Genomic DNA, 22,992 nt, shown 5'->3' on the forward strand with positions numbered 1-22,992 from the left:
TATATATATATATATATATATATATATATATATATATATATATATATATATATATATATATATATATATATATATATATATATATATATGTGTGTGTGTGTGTGTGTGTGTGTGTGTGTGTGTGTGTGTGTGAGGGTGTGTGTGTGTGTGTATTAGTGTTGTCGAATCGGACGATTTTTAGTAACCGGTTACTCGCTTACCTTTCCGATCGAGTACCCAGTTAATCGGATGATTTTTCGTTACAGTTACCATATCTATTATTTACCTCATCCTTTACCTATCGGTAGAAATAAAACAAATGTACTGTATATGAACTATATTTACAATTACAAACTCAAACACACACACACACATACAATATCTTCAAAGAATTTTGATTTTAGATGTCACTCGAAACGGTCAGTTTGTTTTTTGTTTAAGAAAACAATTTTATCGACACCCGAAGAAGACAGATATTCGTCAATCACCATTTTTACAATGGCTCTCGTTACGTTTTCCTTTACAGCCCCTGATATATGTCGCGATCAAGGAGAATTAAAGTACCCGTAATGACTGTTTGATTTGTAGAGTGTCCAGTAAATGGTTGATTTCCGTAGCAACCGGGGGGAACGGAGGGGCCGTGCCCCCCACCCCCTTAATTTGCCGATATATAGATTACTATAGAAAACATAGCTACTATATGTTTGTGCCCCCTCAATGAAAACGTCTGATGACCTTTTTTTCTCTCCCCTTTTTTGCTTGCCAAGGAATTTTGGGTAGTTGATTGTGCACCCCAATTAAATATTTATGGCTGTGCTCCCCCCCCCCCAAATAAAAAAAATGAAATTACTTCCTACGGGCCAGTATATATATATTATATATATATATATGTTTTTCTTTTCGAAAGGATAGGATGGGGGGGGGGGGGTAAAAAGAACCCAGATGACTTGATTGCATATCATATTCCATGTACAAATTATTTAATAATCAAGAATTTTGACGCTCTCTGATTGGGCTAGACTTCCTTTCCTGAGGTGTACATCAGAGTGAGTTCACCTCAAAAGATTTACATTCAATGTAATTTACTTTATGAAACCCCTTGGAAACCTACAATATTCAATATCCTATAATACTGTCTTTCACTAATTAACAATTTTCATTTGCCAATAAGTACATGACTAATTTAGTCATGTACTCATTGGCAATTGAAAATTGTTAATCAGTGAAAGACAATACATGCGAAACCTTGTCACTTCGCGGTAGAATACACGATAGGAACCGTATACATTTTCAATACTCTAGGAACACCAGAATTTATATTGTTTAGCTTAGTGTAATTTAAACTAATTACCCTATTAAATTATGTAAAATTGTAACAATTGTAAATTAAAATTTAAAATTGATTTGTTATTTTTCCCCACGCAATATTCATTTGCATTATTTAACTTTCCAACGTCACAAGAGCTCTTACGTCTTTTAAGCAGACACATTCTAAAAGGCGCTAAATTCATAATAAAGATTAACGAAAGAGAGAAAATAAGAGAATGTGAATATAAGAATTGAATTCATGGTTTTCTCTCTTGATCAACCATAGATTTGCTTTTTTTTTCGACCAATCAAATTGCGCATGCATTTGTCAAAGCATGTGTGGTCGTGAATTAGAATGTAACACGGCAGACGCCAGTACCTAAGAGACTGAACTCCTTTATCCCGTATAGTCACAAGTTGATCTCATCAAATGTCATTAATTATTTAGAGTACACTATATAAATTTTCAAAGGATAATCAGAGATATTATCTTATGTCTGAGAGAATCGACGATTTAGCTAATCATTGTTACCCATTTTTATGATATTTGCAAGGTTTTCAGTGAAAATTTGCCATAGAACATTAACATCCATCTTTCGATGGCGTTCACAATGAGCAAAACAATTGTTATTGTCCAAGTTATAGTCTAAAATTTAAGTAATTTAAAGTAAAGTTTTTTCCCTTCTTTATGAACCCTCTGCATCGATTGTTTTTAATACTTTACAAAAGAATCCCTAGACCAAGGCTCACGTGGTAAAATTTTGATTTTTCTATCAAAATCGAAATATGAATGGAATTATTCGAGGACATAAAATACTGTAAAAATAAACCAGCAAGTTTGCTATTGGAAGTAATAGCGCATGTCATCCTGAACTGAACTCAACGCTGTAATACTAGTATTGCAGTTGATAGCAGAGAAAGCAAGTAAGCACAAAATCAGCGTAGTATTTCACAAGACCACTTACAGTGATAATTTTAATACACAATGGTCATAAGATAAGAACTTATCTTAAATCATTTGTTCTTTTCATGGCTACAGGGACAAATCTTGTCGAACAGGTTAAAATTTTTGTGCACAAACCACTTAAACACAATATGAGGTACAAACTTTTTAGGTTTCATAATTGATAGGGTTTCATGCTTGATAATTGCTGAGAAAAATTAAATTGAAAAATTTGCATATTCCGTTTTCTTGGCAACTGTAGCCATTTTGAAAATTTTAAGTGTGAAAAGTAGATTGGTGGTATATTGTTTTAAAACGTCCCATTCGAGAATTTTTCACTCATATAGAGACGTCACCGAATGCAGGTGAAGGGCTTCAAATTTAGACCTATACTCGGCACTCAGAACCATGGAGCAGTGAGGGTTCTTAATCGCGCCAACGCCAACGTGACATGGGACCTCGGTTTTTAAGTTCTCATCCGAAACACCCGTGACTTTCACTTCTAGTGCAGGGCGCTTGGCGAAGGAACAGTCACTACCTATGTTTACGTCTTAAGTTTGACGCAGCGCGGTGAACGAGAATCGAACCCGGGCCTCCCGATCACGAAGCAAGCGCCCTTCCACTAGGCTACCGTCGTGAAAAGTAGAATTGGAGTCAACGATAATAATCTTTCAAGTTTCATTCATCTGCAAGAACATTCGCAGATAAAATTATACATATAACAATATGTTGCCGGACTTCGTTCGGGTGACATCAATAAAACTAATAGCTAACAATAAAACATCAAAAAAGGCTTATTATTGATAAACAACTCTGATATTAACGCTTTCCTATTAATGTTTGGAATTGTTGAAAGTCTTTGAAGAGGCAAAGTTGTACGGGCTTCCGTAGACATTGCACGTTTATGATTACTTGTCACAGCATTCACCATGTTGTGACGATCAACATGTGTTAGCTACAAGTAAGTACTGTATATGAGGACATAAAGAAGGTTAAGACGTTCTCAAGATGACGCTTACCTATATAGAGGATATATCAGCAATGGTGATATCACATAAAACTGCATATCACACGCCACATACCAACCCCATCTTAAACACTGAAAAACATACATGAAATTTGTGCGTCAATGTTTTGAAAACTGACAAATTCACTTCCACGAATTTAATGTACAATAACCAAACAATAATAAATAAATGGATAAATTTAAAAAAACAAAACATAGAAGCCGATAAAAAAAATAAATAAAATAAAGTTAACCTGCATTTTAATTGGAAAGAAGTTCTGTATATACAGCAGGTTTAACCACCAGTAACGGGTACATTGATCGTGATCGGTGGATCTTGAGGGCCAGTAGGGCCCCGAGCCCCAGTATTGAAAGTATGCTGTGTTAACCAATATAACAAGCATCATGGCTGGAGTTAACCTAAAAAAAGAGTAAATAATCTTATGACAGAAGCTAGTTTGAATAATTTTCTTTGAAGCTCTTTTCATTTATAGATGACAAAATGACATTTCCTTTATTACTTTACTTTCAATGCTCTTTAAGAACGAACGGAATTTATATGTCAAGTTATCAAATTATTTGTGATAATTATCGATGAATAATTATATTCTTTAAATGGTCAATATAGTTTATTTATCTTAATATTTGATATAATAACACAGAGCAAAATGTTATAAAAATGACACTAAAACACGTATTAAATCCTCCAGTAGAGTACCTCCAGAATCTATGGAAATAGAACATTGGCCAATTCAGTCTTCCGTCTCTTTTCCGTAACTCTTTGAGAGTTAAATAACTCAATAGCAAACCACTGTAAAAAAAAAAATGAAGAATTATAATGATGAGACAAGTGAAATTTTCCTTTGTCAAATAAGCGTTACTCGAACTTTAGGCATTAAATATAGTTTTATTCTTCTTTACAGCTGTATCTCTACCACATTTAACGTATACATGTATGCTAAGTAGGGATGTCAATGTGAGTATAGCTTTGGTAGAAGAGTGTTCGATTATACCACTGTTTCAATATGTTACTTGTAAATGCATACAATGAATAGTGTAACACTACCACATAATTTATTTGAACACGCAGCAAGGTCTTTACTTCCGAGTATTCCATTCCGAGGTCTCTGGTTTTATCCTTCATTAATAACCCCAACGGGAAGCTTTTGTATCCCATTCAAAGTCTTATTTTGTATCGAGGCAATTTTCGAGGAATAAATGAGTGGTTTACAATAAAGAGTCTCGACCAGAGACGTCTGAAACGATTTAATTGACAAGAAAAAAGTCTTTCGAAGCGAACGATGTCATTTTAAAGTAGGTTAATGATTGATATATTAACAGAATACGAGCTTGAAGCGGGGGTGCCTGAAATTGAGTTAGGTACCTTGTGGTAAAAATAAGTAGGGGTGCCCCGTATACGAAACAAGTGCCCGTGCGCTACACTTGTTATATGTCAGATATTTTTATAACATTGGTTTTCTTAAATGCAAGGGGTATGAAAGTAATGATTTGACAAAGCAAGAGTTAATAAGACTAGCCCGGTGTATACACCTGATTAGCTGCAGAACTGTAGCTCTCTGTCTTAAAAATTCGGACAGATAAAGCAGAGAGCTACAGATTCAAGCGTTGTAAAAACCTTCGATTTACGCCGCCGCTGGTTCGTCTCTCGCTTCAGGCATTATTTCTAGTATTTTATCCTTTCCCCCGCTTTTAGAATGGTATCCGATAATTAACCATACATTTTACTCCTATTCTCGATACTTTATTCACCTTTCGACGGTTCATAACGGCCGTATGTGGTGTTGGAGTATCAGTTTAAAAAGTACATTCCGACGTTCATGTTGGCGTCATCCTGAAATAACACGCCCGAGTTTTATTTATCTCATTTCTTTTTTAGATACACAGTGTCTTTTTTATAGACAATATACATGATATTTGAACCTCCTGAATTTTTTATTTACATTTTCTCGGGAAGTATATGTACTCTAATTTTTTTACGACCCCCAACATGGACGTTGGAATGGGCTGGAATTATTTAAACCGACATTCCAAAACCATAAAGGGCTGTTTGGGACCGTCGAAAGGTGAATAAAGTATCGAGAATAGGAGTAAAATGTATGGTTAATTATCGGATACCATTCTTAAAGCGGGGGAAAGGATAAAATACAAGAAATAATGCCCGAAGCGAGCAACGAAAAAGCGGCGGCATAAATCGAAGGTTTTTACAACGCTCTGATCTGTAGCTCTCTGCTTTATCCGTCCGAATTTTTTCAAGCAGAGAGCTACAGTTCTGCAGCTAATGATGGTCGATTGACTGTTAGACACATAGCTAAGTTAGAAGGCATATCTACGGGGACAGTTCACACTGTTTAGAAGGAACATTTAACACTGTAAAAGCTAAGCGCGCGATATATACCACATACTTTGACATATTAACAAAAACAACGGCATGTAAAAATATGCAAACAATTATTCAAAAATTTCAAAAACTGTAATAATCGAAGTTTGTTTGTCAGAACTTTTAACAGGAGATGAAACCTGGATTCATTACTTTGAATCCTAAAGAAAAATTAAAAACAAAATGTGATTAACGAAAAGGGCAAAGCGCCCAGGGATAGCAAAGAGATGATACAACGTTATTTTCTTTAATATTAGTGGTCTTGTGGCTCAGATTCTTATTAGGAAAGGTCGTTCGATTACTGGAAGAGTCTACAAAGAACCAGATTAATTATTCTAAATGGATTGACAGTATGTACTTTATCATCTTCTATATTTAGAAATATATTGTAACCACAAACATAACAGGACATACTACATAAGCAAGCCTTTAGTTGAAAAATGTTAATTTTCAGACATTTTATCTGTAATTACAGTGGTATTTGTATTTAAAAACATTGCATTTGTTAACAATTGTTGTTAATAAACATATTATTGTATTGTATTTATTGTATCAATAATGTATATGACTTTTTTCTAGAAGTTATTATATTAGGGCTACGGACTATACGGGCCTATATTAATCATTCTTCTATAACTTTTTTTAATGTTAGCGCAAAAGCTATTCATTACTGTTTTTACTTTACTGGTAACTGTGAAAATATTAAACAATGGGAAAACAAATTGCAAACTTTACACTTTATCATATAATCACTATATTTTTCTCATAGTACTTTATTTCTTAAGTAAAATAAAAAAAATTAAACACTTATATTTGCTCTTTTTTGCTAGAAATTATGCATTTATTCCAACACTGATAAATCTTAAATTATATAACAGGTATATCTGCACACATTTATTTATAATTTCCACAATTTTTATCCTTTTTCTTTTCTGTAAAAAATAAACTTAACCAGAATGATTTCTCTATAATAAAGTATATTTATTTTGGAATGTTTCATTCAAAATTTTAATTAACCATTATTTAAAATGTAAAAGATCAAATGCAACAGCATAACGCTTCAAATATTATGAATCTTTAGCTTCATTCTGTTGTTTTTTCAAAATGCAGATACTATATATATGATATTATATACCAATGGAAAGCTCTCATTCTGATCTTTGCAATGCAACAAAAGACATTTAGATTGGATGTAACTAAAAAGAGTTACATCTATATAACATCATTTAATTGGAAATGGGCACCTGATCTTGGCCAAGCCGACCTATTAATTTTACCGAAATTTTTAGTAAATTTATATAATAAATACGTAATACCTTTAATAATAATGTGTTATTATTATAGGTATTACGTATTTTTTTATTTACTAAAAATTTCGGTAAAATTGATAGGTATGCAAACTCCTGTGGTTGGAACGTCTTATGGTTAAACGAATAGCAATTCTGATTTCGAAGAATGCCATACCTAGTATATATATATATATATATATATATATATATATATATATATATATATATATATATATATAAAGTACAAAGAAATTCACTTTTTTATAAGGATACCCACTTCCGCCCCGGCCCGGGGTTGAACTCTCGACCTACGGAATCTGTCTCCTAGCAGTACAGGAACAGCGCGCTAGACCGCTCGGCTATCTAGGCAAGTCAAAAAACTTGCTTTCGATGCCGATGGAATTCTCGCGGCGCTGTCCTACACTACACGGTCATTGAGAATGGAAGTGAGATACAGTTATTTGGACATTAGTTTTATTAGAGGATCGTTACCAATACACGTTGTAATGAAATTATTATTTTATTTATGAAGCACATTTTACAACTCTTAAACTAACATAACTGCCCTAAGTATATATATATATATATATATATATATATATATATATATATATATATATATATATATATATATATATATATATATATATATATATATATATATATATATATATATATATAAAATATTGAAAGTCAGCTTTAAAAGTTCAATAAAAGAAAAGCTCACTTGAGGCAGGTCCTTTATAAGCATGTTATAAAAGTATGAGTTGTAAAGAAACCCTACCTTATCACGAAAAATGAATCCACTGCATAAAATGCATTATGGATAATTTGGAAAGACCAATGCCGTGTCCAAGGTGGAGATATATCTGTATTTTGGATAGAAAAATAAATAAATGTGCACATATTCTCACCACAGTGTGATACATGCAAAACAAAAGTTTATGATTCTTGCTGGAATAATATTTCAATGATATTAATAAGAAAACCTATACAAATATTTTATGTAATTTATTTTATTGAATGAAATATGAAGATAACGAACAGTATTCAATCTCGAAAGTTAATGAAACGATACAAATTTGGAGCAGAGCAAACACGGACCTCAAAATACAGAGGGGGGATCAGGTGCCATGGAGGAGTGAGCATCCCCTTCCGATCGGTCACACCAGCCGTGTGCTCCTTGTAATGATGAAAAAAAAAAAAACCCGGAAAAATCCGTAGACAGTTCAGTGTATAAATTAAAATGGCCTAACAATTAGTATGAAAAACGTCAGTCAGCATTTGACTCAATGATAGGTTGTATATGCTGACAAGGTCATTGTATCGACCGTAAAACTTGCGAATAGATGACTTCAAACGAGATATCCTTGTTTCATCAATTTGTTTGTCAATAGCTTGCCTCGTTTTGGAATCAATTACGGAAATTAAGGTAGTCCGTCCCTCAGTTGTTAAATGATTAGAAATGCTTTTAAAATGTCACTGAATTCACAAAGTGAAGTGTATCTACCATTGCAATTTTTTAAAAGTTCACATTATAATGATATTATGGTACATGTGGAAAGTCACAAAATCTCAAATTTCTTAAAGGGTAATTTTAATTTGAAGAAAAACATCAATTGTGTATTGTTCTCGGTTGAAAATTAATTAACGAACACATTTTAAGTTTAAAAATAACAATAGGTATCCAGACATCTGAAAATTTAAAAAATGTATACTTTTGTTTTTAACTTCTATGACATTTTAGTTTTTATATCAACTTTAATTCCAATATATAATACAGCATGTAATTACATAATATCATAGATCACTTCCAAATTTCAATTTCAAAGATTAGAATAAATTTGATTTCTCTAGAATTGTCAATATTTCATCATATTTTATAGGAATCACATATCAGCTATTTACAGGTCCGTATCAAAGACTTCAAACCACCTTGGATCATGTTTAGAAACATTAAATGACATTGTTGTACAGAAGGCTTTTATTTCAAAGTTCATCCTGAGATTTCTTTAAATAAATAATATATCATTAGTTATAGTTCCCGATTGAGGGATGGGCATACTAAATTTTTGACACTTGACGTTTGTGTTTTAAATTAAAAGACCTGGGAACCAAGAGAGGGTTGCAATTTCATATCACAAGGTGAAATGTTTGATTCATTACCAAATATACATTTACATGCATATCTGTGATATGCTAAAAACAAAAGCGATATCATAAAAAAATACGTGCACACAAAGTGATTGAGTGAATTACTTGAGCTGCCCTTTGTAAGGAAATGGGTGTGGAATAGTAAAATCCAGCTCAGACTAAGGACCTTCACTCCACTGACAGCCTGAATTGTTGACGAAGGCAGAGGGTCTGTGCTGAGAACTCTACTGCCATTAGTGCTTAGTGAAAAAGCCAATAAAAACTGCTGAAGTTTCCCTGGAAAAGAAATGAAATAAAGTCAAGATTAAGTGTTCTGCTTTCAGCTTTTTTTCTCAGACTGTTTCTCATAGCGGTGAAAAAGGTCATGAAAAAGGTCATATCTTCTACCTAATATCTCCTTTTATATAAAGATTACACGTTTGTATATTAAAATTCATTTTGGCATGAGGGCTGTGTATTTATAAAAACTTTCGTTCGATAAGTTTGTTTGTTTGTTTGTGTAATGTCCCTTTCGAGAAATTTTCACGCATATTGAGATGCCACTACTTGCCTGTGGAGGGCTATACTCGGTACTCATGGCCATTGAGCAGTGATCGATCTCAAATATCCTTATCCTTTATACGGTTTCATCCAAATGACCGGTCTCCACTTCCAGCAATGGGATTCGAACCCGCGACGTGAGCATCAACTCTTTACTCCGCGACTCTAGAGAATACACTCTAACCACTATGTCACGTGGGCGACTCGATTGATACATACATAGAATATTACTATTGAGCCCCTTAATAATGATGTTTTAATATTCCTATGAATCAGAATTTATTCAAAAACTTCTGCATGAAAAGAAAAAAAAATCTGGCCTCCAGATGTGGACGAGATCTTATCAATTAAAAAAAAAGTTATTTTCATTCGTATGTCGACCCGATATATCTTACAGAAATAAAACACACCAAAGTCTACCACACCTTTATATAGTGATGTTTTACTGACTTTTGTTACTTATGGCCAACTTACGACTATATGACAAACAGAATAACTTCATCTCAACTTTCCCTATTTATGTAGTAATATCCATATCATCTGCATATGGTGTTTATATCTCCAATCTTATTCGATACGCTAAAACATGTTCTGAGTACAATCATTTTTTTTTTTACACAGAGGCTGGCTAGCGACAAATAAGTTGACGTTATGGAGCTTTTAAATATCTTATTAAAAGTCAGCATATAATTTTTTTTGTTCGTTATAATGAGCTCGTTCGCTAGAACAAACTATCGTTGAGAAATATTTTGACTGAAATGTTTCATACGAACTCCTGTGCCATTGTTTTATACTAATTTTGACTGCTGATAACTCCGTTTACCTAATCAATACAGGGAACTCACCCTAGCGAGACCAGTTGACTAGAAATGATTACCCCTCCTAGGTACCTCTGGTATGTTCCAGAGGTTTGTGTTCTTGCCCTTATTATAATTTGTATTTTTAAAGGATTTTTGAGATCGATCACTGTTCATTATCTCTTCACCTTTTATATATATATATATATATATATATATATATATATATATATAGAGAGAGAGAGAGAGAGAGAGAGAGAGAGAGAGAGAGAGAGAGAGAGAGAGAGAGAGAGAGAGAGAGAGAGAGAGTTTGTTTCTCATTATAAAAAAAAACTTACAGAAATAGAAAAAATTCAAAAGCATTTTGTTCCAAAGACGTTAACTTACTTTTTTTCTGCCCTTGATGTTTGATTGTTTGTTTAGGCACTTGTGAGTCCTTTGACAAAAGATGTATAGTTTCAGAATTGTCCGATTGTGAAGGCATGTTACTGCTTTGCTTTTCTGTCTTCACATCTCTATCCAAATTATGTTTTAGCTGAGAAATACACATGTCATACACAGTTCCAACCAGTAACAGGATGCCAATGATAGAACAGATCACACTGGAAAGAAAATCAACCAATGATAGAACAGATCACACTGGAGAGAAAATCAACCAATGATAGAACAGATCACACTGGAAAGAATCAACCAATGATGGAACAGAGCACACTGAATAGAAACAACCAATGATAGAACAGATCACAGAAAAAAAATCAACCAGCAAACATGAAGAGATCTTTTGGAATAATTCTTGTAAACATCACAGAGCTGGAGGTATCACATTTCTCTGAAAGAATGGCCTTATATTTACTCTTCTTATGGGGAGGCTAATTGGTATACAGTGGCTCTGCATTGAAAGATTTCCATCGTACAGGATATATTTGAATTTTGTCTAGGAGTGAGAGGAACCCCTGTGCCTCTTCCAAAATCGTAAGACAGATTGCTGCCAGGGGGATTAGAACTGACAGATGGAAGTGCATCCTCGCTGAAGGAGGAACCAATGAGCCAAGATGTGACACATCAGGTGTGAAAAAGAAAAATATTGAAAGAAGTTTGTTAAATTAAAAATAAAGTAAAATAAGATGGGAGAAGATATGAAAGAAAAGGAAATGTACAATTTAGCAAAGCACTTAGTCAAGTTCTCTTCGGAATGATCTTCTAAGATTAAAGGGTACCGCCCATAGCTTTTGCAAAAATAAATCAAATCTTCATGCACAATGCATGACGTTTGTCCACTATCTGAAAAATAAGTTACATCATGATTTGTATCAAGTATGATTATAATGAAAGATGAGAGATACCGTTAATATCACTGCAATCCATTTTTGCTTTCTTTTCGAGCATTTTTAGATCGAAAAAAAAAATTCGCATAAAATTCTATTCAATTATGTACTGTGTAATTTACATAGATAACAAGTTAATACGCAGAACAACTCCTTATACGATAGTGTTTAATTCGTGTCAAAGTACGGAGAGATGATACAGTCCTAAGAAAAAGGGAGTAATACTTATCCTATTTTGCAAGCTTAGAAAATGCTTTAAAGAGACACCGTGACGGAAAAAGGGGAAAATTGACAAAAGTAGAATTTTTGCATGACACATGCAAATTTTGTTCAATTCTTGAAGATATAAGGTTCAGAAAATTACAGGTTTCAGAACCTAAAAAAATCTACTTTTATGGAGAAAAATAATAATTTTTGTTTTCCCAAACACAAAAATATTGCTTCACTTCTTCCTCTTTATTGTGTACATGCGCAGAAAAGTTGAAGAATTTACCATGGTGTCAATTCCATAGATATAAATGTCGGATGACCGAGGATTTTGATACAATCTTCAATAAAGATGTTCAGAACTTATTCCTCATTTTTTCTTGCTCCAATTCAATGTTGTTTACAAGTTTCATTGCTAAGAATAAACGTCGCGTGACCTTAATTGACATTGTTGACACTGACGATAACAACTAAGCGATAGATACAACCTTTGCTTTTCCGGCCCTTACATTCTGCAGTTTTTTCTTGCTTTACAGTGAAGTTGAGTAGTCAAAACTTCGCTTGATTCATATTCCACATAAATCTTTTGTTTTATGATACAATTATCTTAAAAGGAACACATGATTTTGACTCATTATGTAACTTTAAATCATGAAAGTGTGTTTCTTATGCAAATCCACAGGAAGAGAAAAATATACTAATACTCTAAAATGAGATATTTCGGTGATGGTGATTAATTGTAAGAAAAAAAGAAACCTTTTGATGATTTAACACTTTGTTATTTGACAAAGAACTTATTGGAATATTTCTACAAAAATAATGGAAGCTGACGATGGAGAAGCTGAAGGCACCTAGTCTTATTTATCTAGTAATATTCCAATTCACGGTCAATTTTTAAATTTCGGCAGACTACTGACAAAATGTGAGAGCACAATTTCTGAAGTCTTTCCTTTAAATGCGTGAGCACAATCTCTGAAGTTTTTCCTTTAAACGTGGGAGCACAATTTCTGAAGTTTTTCCTTTAGCAGTAAATATTTTATAAGGAATAAAGATCTTTGCTTGCTAGAAAATTTACTACACCCTACATTGTATATCCTTGCTTTTAATGAAAAAAAAATCGCATAAAATTCTATTCAATTATGTACGGTGGAATTTACATAGATAACTAGTAAATACGCAGAAAAACCAGTAGCTTCTCTACAAGCACTTTAATTTACCCGATCATACTATTTTATCAATGAAAGTTAGAATTCTAGAAAAGATTTACCATCATACTAATAGTCCATCATTGAGTACACCTTTCCGTAGACAACGAGAAGAATAATGGATTAGGAAACTAGGCCTTTCCATATGGAAGCAATGATAATGTCGATAGTATTGGGAATTTTTCAAGTCCACAGTGTAGCAATGTGAATGTGAAGGGACTTTTTAACAATGCTCAGAGACGTAAGCGTAGTCATAGACATCGGTCATACAATAAACCTATTATACACAATGTTTCTTTTGTTTCACTACTATCTTATGTAAATAAACAATTAGGTCTTCATCACATTCGCACCAAACTTAACTCTGTCCCTTTGAAAGTTCTATATGGTTTATTTGAAAAGGTCAAGGAGAAAGTCCATATTTGGATTCTTCGACACCAGAATACAGGTTTGGATCTGTGATTATGGATATTGCAAATCATAGGCTTTTTAAACCGCCACGTTTTACGGAAGATAACACTGCTCAAACAACCCGTTTGTTCCTTAAGCTTCAATTTGCAAACAAAGGAATCGACGCAGTTAATATTAGTAATATTCTTAATCACAATAGGGTCCAGTCTTGTATTCCACCATATTTCAAGCTGAAGTCCACACCTTGTATTTCTTATAAATATACCACGACTATTGCTTCCAAACTTTTTAATTACAAAAAAACTCTACAGTGCCTAGATTTCGAACATCTGATACATAATCCTCTCAAGTGTTCATGTTCTTCTTCACCCTACAACTATAGTCCTGCCGGGCAAGTCATTACTGGTGATGTAAACATAGTTAATAATGAGGACCTTAAATCCCTGATTTTAAAAGGGCCAAAATTTAGGAAACCCCGTTCTTTCAACTGGCGACATAATTTTATAAATATTATGAATTCTGTGGAAGATTTCGCCAGGCGATGGGCCAAACACGAAAAAGAAGACCTTGATACTTTGTCAGAATGGATTAAGAGCTTCAAATGGATGGTGAAATCTCGTATTAAGCGATTGAGGGGCTGTATGAAAACTATTTATCCTTCTGTCTTTAATAATTCAGAGGTGAAAAAAGAATTAGATAGAATACACGATCAGTATGTACTGGTCCCTTCGCCCGCGTGGCGCAGTGGTTAGAGCGTTCTCTTTAGAGTCGCAGAGTATGGAGTTGATCCTTACGTCCAGGTTCAAATCCCACGGTGGGACGTGGAGACCGGTCCTTCGGATGAGACCGTATAAATCGAGGTCCCGTGTCGCAGTAGGTGCTGGCACGAAAAAGATCCCTCACTTCTCAATGGCACTGAGTGCCGAGTATAGGTCAAAACTTGTAGCTCTCCACCGGCAAGTGGTGGCGTCTCCATATGAGTGAAAAATTCTCGAAAGGGACGTTAAACAATAAACAAACAAACAAAATCAAAATGTACTGGTCCAACCTGACAGAGCAGGTAACAACATAGTCTTTGTTTGTAAAGCTCATTATTTGAATTGCATTTTAGAGGAACTAGGATTTAATTCTACGGGTGAAATCCAACTTACACACATACCTCCCTTTCTAAAGAGGAAATTCTTCAAAATCATATGTCTGTTTTAGATAATTTTAATATTCCCAACAATCAAAATGAATTGAATTACCATACCTTTACTGGATTCCTAAACTTCATAAAAATCCTTACAAACAAAGATACATAGCGGGTTCCACTAACTGTTCTACCAAGCCTCTTTCTTTACTCCTCATTAAAATATTTACTGTAATGAAGGAGAAACTTTAGGAGTACTGTTCAACAGTGTATTCGAGAAGTGGTGTAAATCAGATATGGATACTTAAAAACTGCAAAGAACTTTTGGAAAATTTGAAATCACAAAATTTTACTAAATTCAATAGCATCAAAACGTACGACTTTTCAACACTTTATACAACCATTCTGCACGATAAATTGAAGTCCAGGCTTTTTGACATCATAGACAGCTGCTTTTTCAATAAAAATGGAACTCGTAAATATACTTACCTTGTCATTGGTCATTTACAAAATTATTTTGTTAAAAAGCACTCTAATTGTACACATAAGTACTCTGAAGTTGATATTAAAAAGATGCTTGAGTTTCTGATTGACAATATCTATGTAGTTTTTGGAGATCAGGTCTTCCAACAATCTGTTGGAATTTCCATGGGTACCAATTGCGCCCCCTTATTAGCAGACCTATTTTTGTATTCATAAGAAGCAGAATTTATTCAAAAACTTCTACATGAGAAGAAGAAAACACTTGTTGTGCCCTTCCACTCGACATTTCGATATATCGACGACTTATTATCAATTTAATATAGTTACTTTCATTCATATGTCGACTCGATATACCCCAGTGAGCTTGAAATAAAAGATACCACAGAAATTGACACATCTGTTTCATATTTGGATATTTTACTAGAAAAAGACGTTAATGGTAACCTAATAACAAAGCTTTATGATAAACGTGATGACTTTAACTTTTCAATCGTCAACTTCCCTTACTTATGTAGCAATATACCCTTATCACTTGCATATGGGGTTTATGTCTCTCAGTTGATTCGATACGCAAGAGCAAGCTCTACGTATGAACAATTTCTAAAACGAGGCAAGCTATTGACTAACAAGGATATTAACAATCTCGTTTGAAGTCATCTTTTCCGCAAGTGTTTCGTTGATACAATGACCTTGTCAGGACATACAACCTATCATTGAGTCAAATGCTGACTGAAGTTTTTCATACTAATTGTTAGTCCATGATTTATACACTGAACTCTACGGATTTTTCCGGTTTTTGTTTCCTGATCATGACAAGGAGCACACGGCGGGTGTGCAGGGAATGCTCACTCCTCCATGGCACCTGATCCCACCTCTTAATTTTGAGGTCCGTGTTTGCTCTGCTCCAAATTTGTATCGTTTCATTAGACTTTCGAGATTGAATACTGTTCGTTATCTTCATATTTCATTTTAAGGATTTTCATGAAATTTTGGAATGCAATATTTAGGTATGGTAACTCAAATTCACTACCGTTTGCAGGGTTGTTAAAAGTAATGAAAAAAGAGAAATCAGTCAAATCCAATCTGCAATCTGGTAGTAATATTCATACGTCTACTATTTATGTTGTGTGTACCGCAAGTGACTTAAATTTTCCTATTTTCCCAATAAGTGATCATGTTAACTTTGATAATTTCAATCAATTTGATGACAATTAAATTCCTATAAGTGAAGTAATGATAAGTCTTAAACTATTCAAAATTCACTTTCAATTGCTTAATGAATCTAAATTATATTTTTGAAAAAAAAAACCCAACTCAAAATCAATTACATCTTGAGGTTATAGCTGTCAATCCTGCAAATTGATATTAGAATTAGTTTTGGTCTGTGCTTTTATATTATGTTTTCAAATTCATGCTTTACCCTATTCTGGAGGGATGGACTTGTTCTTTTGATAAATTTGGTTGATTCTCAAAAGGGGAAAACATTGTACAGCCATCTTACCAGGTGAGGAGTCAGTCATTTTTAAAGGAATAAGCCAAGATATCTACAGTGAGCCTCGTAATTTAAATATATATGCAAAATTTTGTTATGTAATATTAACCAAAAAAAAAAAAAAAAAAAAAAAAATTAATAAAATGATTATAGCATGGTTTAAGGTATAAATCGTTTTCTATTATCCTTGTGATTTATCAAGGGTTAATAAATGCTGAAAGGTGGTGGATAAGCTTACAAATTGTTGAGTTGAAAAAAATCAGATTCTCTTTTCTGTAAGAAAAAAAACTGTGTTCGATGTGTTTATAAGACATTTTAACACTAGAAGAATAGATTTAAAGCAATTTTAAAGTAAAGCTTTCTTTGCTATAAAATATTGATTAAAAGGAAACTTTAAAAACATTGGAAGTATATGTGGTAGAGATTTACCTTGCAACAACGAACTCTGGAGTGATTTCAAATTTTGTTTCAGAATCAGTCAAAAAAATTCAAACAGATCTGAATTGTTGAATTCATCTCAGATACTGAAAATAAAATACTTAAAATAGAAATATTTGTAAATATTGAAAATAGAATAATGCGTAAATACTAAGTACATTCGTTGATTTATTTTCAATTTCTTCCTAGTTTAAGAAATGTTTGTATTTTAACATCCAGACCTTCATCAAGTATTTGTTTTACATCTGCCTCTCTACATACAGCAGGTAAGCAGATTCCTGATCTCTGACCCGTTCTTTTAAAGTTCTGCAAGAGTAATTCTTCAGTCATTACATGTATAAATCATAACATAGCGTAAGTATCTCAACCAGAGCATTTAAATATTGTACAAAAGCATTCTATTGGATCTCAACGGCTCTCTTTATGGTGCCATTCAACTGCATACCAAGATCTACAAAGGTTTCCCACCGTAGCCCTTGATTAAGCCAATAAATGTTTGGGGCTAGGGTGGACGGGTATCAAAATTTTAATTTTTTCTCAGAATTTAAGTTTTTATTGATATTCAAAATAAAATAAAAAGACAGGTATAAATACAAATATTCAAAATAAAGTTCTTTTTTATCGTTAATGCTCATCATGAGGTGAATTCAAACTACAATAAACATGTATCAACATCCCATGCAATTTATTGCTTCTTGATCTTGCGTATTTGTCCGCATGGAAATCCTGATCCACCTTTTATGTAATAAACAACAATAAATTTAACATGGTAAATGTTAAAGCCATGTGATATGTGTTTTTAACATTCAGAGACATGTTCATTAAGTAAAGGTTGTAAACATGAATTGAAGTTTTTGAACAATGGCATGAAAGTTAAATTGATTCCATTCCAGGGACTGAAAGGAAGTGACGTCATTTTTTTTTATTGGAGCCCTATCTTTTAATTGCAGCCCGGAGGACCAGGCTGCTCTATACATATAAGTTTAAGTTTTGGTGTATGGGATAGAGGTGGGAGAATTTATTCAGAATTAAAAGTTAACTATACATTAAAAGGATTATACATCAGAATGTTCTTTCCCTTTATAAATTACGAGATATACACAATATATTTCCTTCCATGAAGTACATCTTCAAAAATGTATATGTTTTTCATATGTAATATACAAAGTTGCTTATCATTTACTATCGACAAAACAACAGGTCTTTTTTTTTTTAGAACATTAAATTTTACTTATGGCATGAAAACGTACGATACACAGTTCATATTTTATATTCATTAAGTCAAATATATTTTTGATGATAGGTGATACAGGTGTCTGATTCTAATTTATATTTTATGCAGCCAACAGTTACTTGAGGAAAATATAAAGTTTAAAATGGTATCGTTTTTGTTCGATTTTCATCCGATTAGGAGCTTTCCGTAAATCTTCTCGACTATAGTCCTGATCATTCAGACGCATGCCTTTATCACTCAAATCGAAGCGGTTTGGTGATCAAGACTTATTTCCATTGTTATCGGAAGAATTTTCCCGGGCGGCAGTTGATGGCAACATCAATTTTTTTTTTAAATGGTTAACAAGTCACAGCATACTTTAGATAATTTTTTAAAAGAAAAATGAGGGGAAATCTTTTAAAATCTGTCATAGGAACTGCAGATTCATTAGCAAGTATATCCCCATGAACAATGTTGTATAGACTGAGGCTTGATCAGATCATACTGCCTGCAGTCAAAGAAAAATAAACTGGAAAATCTTAATTAAAAAAACTATCTTCTCAAAAACATAAATGGGGCCAGATTAATATTTAAAAATCCCAATATATTACAGACACTGATGACACCTGGGTAGGATGAAGGCTCGATATAGGTTAAAGATTCTATATGATTAAGAGAAAAATCATTAAAATCTTCTCAAGAACAATAAGGCCACGATTAGTTAAATTGATATGCAATCTTTCCATGCTGCAAAGATGCAAGTCTACTGTTTATATATGAAAGAAAAGGAGGTTGATTTTTTCCTCATCGTAATTAATCACAAAATTAAAGTCATATATGGAGTGTTTTTTATAAGTTCAGACTAACTAAAATTAAAAAGATCATTCTACGAGGGCTGTTCGAAAATTATTGAGACAAATACTTTTACTCCACAAAGGACAGAGATAAATTCATAAAAATTCGTCAACTTTTTTTAAAGAACACATAAAACAAATGTACAAAATTTCTAATTTATAGGATAATTAAATAAGTTCCGGTGAAATTATAAACAAGCATATGTCTATTGACCCGGAGCAGCATCGCTACGTCATTTTAAAGTCAGGTCAGCCGATATATTCTCATTGTGAAATGATCAGGAAGCCTTCAACACACTTTCTCTGTCACTACATATAACATTTCAAAAATCAAACTGTCTCTTATAATTCTTAATCGATTCTTTAAAAAAAATTAAAAAAAATAAAACGTGTGCTGTTGCTATCCCAGTGTAAAATATACACAAAGTGTCAAATACAGGCTGACTTAGCATCATGCAGTACCGAGTTATGCAACGCGGGTCAACGTTATTTAGTCCGTAATAATTGATGGTCGTCCGAAGCGTTTGTTTTTACTCTGGTTGAATTATTTGTAAGAAAATAATATATACCAATGAAAAAATAAACCATTAGACATGTTTTATTGCATTGTTATTGTTTTAGCAGGTCGTTTAGTCTGGACAAGAGTTTTCAATACCGCTACACAAAATTTTAGGTATGATTGCTGCTCCGCCTTGGCGTCAAAATCCGTTTTGTCGTCGTTATCAGATTGCTATACCGCGCGTAAATTTTTTAATGATCTCCGTATTTCTGATCGAAATTCTAACAAACTTGCACAAAATGAAGTCAAAGTTGAATTGAAAAATTATATACATAATTTGAATTATTTTCGTTCTTACTATGGGTCCACTGGGAGTTTTAACGTTGGTGTTACATATTTTCAATATCCGATTTCGTGACTGCGCCTGGTACCCCTACCATTGACACATTAATATATCATTGAAAAGATGAAATAAAATATTTTAAAAATATTTCTTGTTTTTATTCTTGTTCTTTGTTCTTGTTATTACTTATTAGAGTTTGTCAAACGTATATGCAAATTTTCACCGAAAAACGTTCATTAGAAAGAAGAATATACCCAATGTCTCAATAATTTCCGAACAGCCCTCGTATTTGTTTTATTACTTCATATAAAGATAGGACTTTCCTGTAAATTACACAATTTAAATCAATCACGTTTCAAAGATATTAGAAATTTAAAACAATAACCGATTTATTTACCGAATCCGCATTTAATTAACAGACAGTTTAAAATCAATGTACAGTGTAACTATGGAAACATGAGGTTATTCAAGTACAAAATCGGTGAAAATTTTAATTTGAACGTAAATAACATAAATCATGTCTATCTACACTTAATCTCGTATTTTTATTTTTTAGCTCAGATACGCCATATATAGCTTTAATGAAAATCTGATGAGGAACACACTCTTCAATTTATCAAGTTAGTCTGCATGTACCCCTACGTAGACTCCTAGATTGGGAAGAGACACAGTTACAGTTTTATTATGGAATTTTGTTGATTTTTTAATACAGCTTAAGTAATATGCACAAACGTCAATGCTATGTAGATTAACTGTTTTAACCATGTCTCTTAAATTTAGGATCGGTGGTTTTAAGGGTGTAACATTTTAAATTGGAATACATAGGAAACAAGATGTGTTTGTGAAACACTGATGCCCCCGTATGGCAGCTTATAGCGAAGGTTGAAGCTTCTCAAATGCAAGTCAAACTCCAGGTCAAAAGATAAAAAATGCTGGTACTCAAAGAAAGGTCTTGTCTCATGGAATATACCTGTGAAATATGGAAGCCCTGGCACCAACCGTTGAAAAGTTATGGCGAAGGTTTAAGTTTTTTTTTTCAAATGGCAAGGTCAAGGTCAAATGATGCCAAAGGGAAGGTCTTGTCACAAGTGATACACGTGATCCTGAAATGTGAAAGCCCTAGAACCAAACGTTCAAATGTTTTGGCCAAAGTTATTTTTTAAAGGTAGGCCAAACTCCAAGGTCAAGGTCAATGCCAAAATTGTTGGTTTCCAAAGGAAGGTCTTCACACAAGGAATATACATGTGAAGTATGAAAACCCTAACACCAACTGTTCAAAAGTTATGGCCAAGGTTAAAGTTTTTCAAGAGCAAGTCAAACTCCAAGGTCAAGGTCAATTGGTCAAAGTTGTTGGTATCTAAAGTAAGGTCCTGTCACAAGAAATGCAAATGTGAAGTGTGAAAGCCCTAACACCAACTGTTCAAAAGTTTTTGCCAAGGTTAAAGTTTTTCAAAAGTAGGTCAAACTCCAAGGTCAAGGTCAAAGGGTCAAAATTGTTGGTATATAAAGGAAGATCTTGTCAAAAGGAGAGCATATGTGAAGTATGAAAGCCCTAGCACTAATTGCTTAAAAGTTATGGCCAAGGTTAAAGTTTTATCAACAGTAGGCCGAACTCCAAGGTCAAGATCAATGACACAAAAATGTTGGTGTCCAAAGAAAGGTCTTGTCACATGAAATACACATGTGAAGTATGAAAATCCTAGCACTAATTGTTCAAAAGTTATGGCCAAGGTTAAAGTTTTTCAAAATTAAAGTAGGTCAAAATTCAAGGTCAAGGTCAAAAGGTCAAAGTTATTGGTATCCTAAGAAGATCTTGTCACAAGGAATATACATGTGAAATATAAAAGCCCTAGCACAAACTATTTTAAAGTTACGGCCAAGGTTAAAGTTTTTTCAACAGTAGGTCAAACTCCAAGGTCAAAGGGTCAAAATTGTTGGTGTCCAAAGGAAGGTCTTGTCACAAGGAATACACAAGTAAAGTTTGAAAGTCCAAATACCAACTGTTCAAAAGTTACGGCCAATTTTAAAGACTCATACAATTTTGCAAAAGTGGGTCAAACTCCAAGGTCAAAATGTCAAATATGATGGTACCCAAAGATAGGTCATGTCACAAGGAATACACATATGAAATATGAAAGTCATAGCTTCTACCAATCAAAAGTTATGGGCAAGGTTAAAGTTTTTGCGGACAAACAGATAGACAGACAGACAGACAGACAGACGGACGGACAGGGCAAAAACTATATGCCCCCGAATCTTCGATTACGGGGGCATAAAAATTAAACAAAATCTTTCTCCGAGGAGCACACAAAATTTCTATTATAACTTTCCACCATATTCTTGCTCGTTTACATTAAAGTCTGAGCTTGTCATAGACAATTAAAGTACAAGATTTTACACCACAGTATATGGCTATCTACAAAAACGACAATGGAACAGTTTGAAAAAAATCAAACATACGGCAGATTTCTATTGTGAAAGAGTATGCTATAAATTCAGAGAAACTTTAAAGGGTTTCATTTAATAATTATATTTGTTGTCATGAAAAAAGAAATTTGACTCTGAAATTGCAATAGCATATTGTGCTTTATACCTACCTGTAATATAGATGTAACGTTACAAACAGAATCGTTCTTAGATTCCACTCGTGATGGTTTAGCATGCCCCGCCAACTCATGGTATTGAGACATTTTCTCCAGGTCTTGGTGGGTGCGCATACATATTGAATGGTGAAACAATGCCAGTAAAAAGAAATTTTGGAACATCATCTTGACAGGACTATATTTACAACATCTGTATCAAAACAACAACAAAAGGGAAACAGTAATTCTTTTAAAAATGAACCTGAGCATCAAGATATAAAACAGCCGTGGATCTGCTCTTCTTAACTGTCACTTTGTGTAATCAATATTAATAAAAGCTTTAGTGTTTGTAGTTGGCCGTAAAAATAAGTAAACAGTCTCCATTCTGTATTAC

At 33.3% G+C, this 22,992-nt stretch overlaps 1 protein-coding gene across 1 annotated transcript in view; it reads right to left on the reverse strand.

Moving 5' to 3' along the window:
• The window catches only part of LOC133179271 (nose resistant to fluoxetine protein 6-like), a 36,840-nt gene extending 14,134 nt beyond the window's left edge, over positions 1–22,706 (reverse strand). Inside the window, exons 1-7 of the mRNA XM_061314059.1 lie at positions 22,614–22,706; positions 10,802–10,949; positions 9,183–9,353; positions 7,708–7,792; positions 3,955–4,047; positions 3,491–3,656; positions 3,250–3,329 (exon numbers count right to left, since the gene is read on the reverse strand). Of these exons, the coding sequence (XP_061170043.1) occupies positions 3,250–3,329; positions 3,491–3,656; positions 3,955–4,047; positions 7,708–7,792; positions 9,183–9,353; positions 10,802–10,949; positions 22,614–22,706 (836 nt within the window). The remainder of the gene's footprint in view (positions 1–3,249; positions 3,330–3,490; positions 3,657–3,954; positions 4,048–7,707; positions 7,793–9,182; positions 9,354–10,801; positions 10,950–22,613) is intronic.
• Between the last annotated feature and the right edge of the window lie 286 nt (positions 22,707–22,992).

This window comes from Saccostrea echinata, unplaced genomic scaffold, assembly GCF_033153115.1.
Source record: "Saccostrea echinata isolate AGI-Se365-2 ecotype Australia unplaced genomic scaffold, CSIRO_AGI_Sech_v1 ptg000004l, whole genome shotgun sequence".
NCBI classification, from domain to species: Eukaryota; Metazoa; Mollusca; class Bivalvia; order Ostreida; family Ostreidae; genus Saccostrea; species Saccostrea echinata.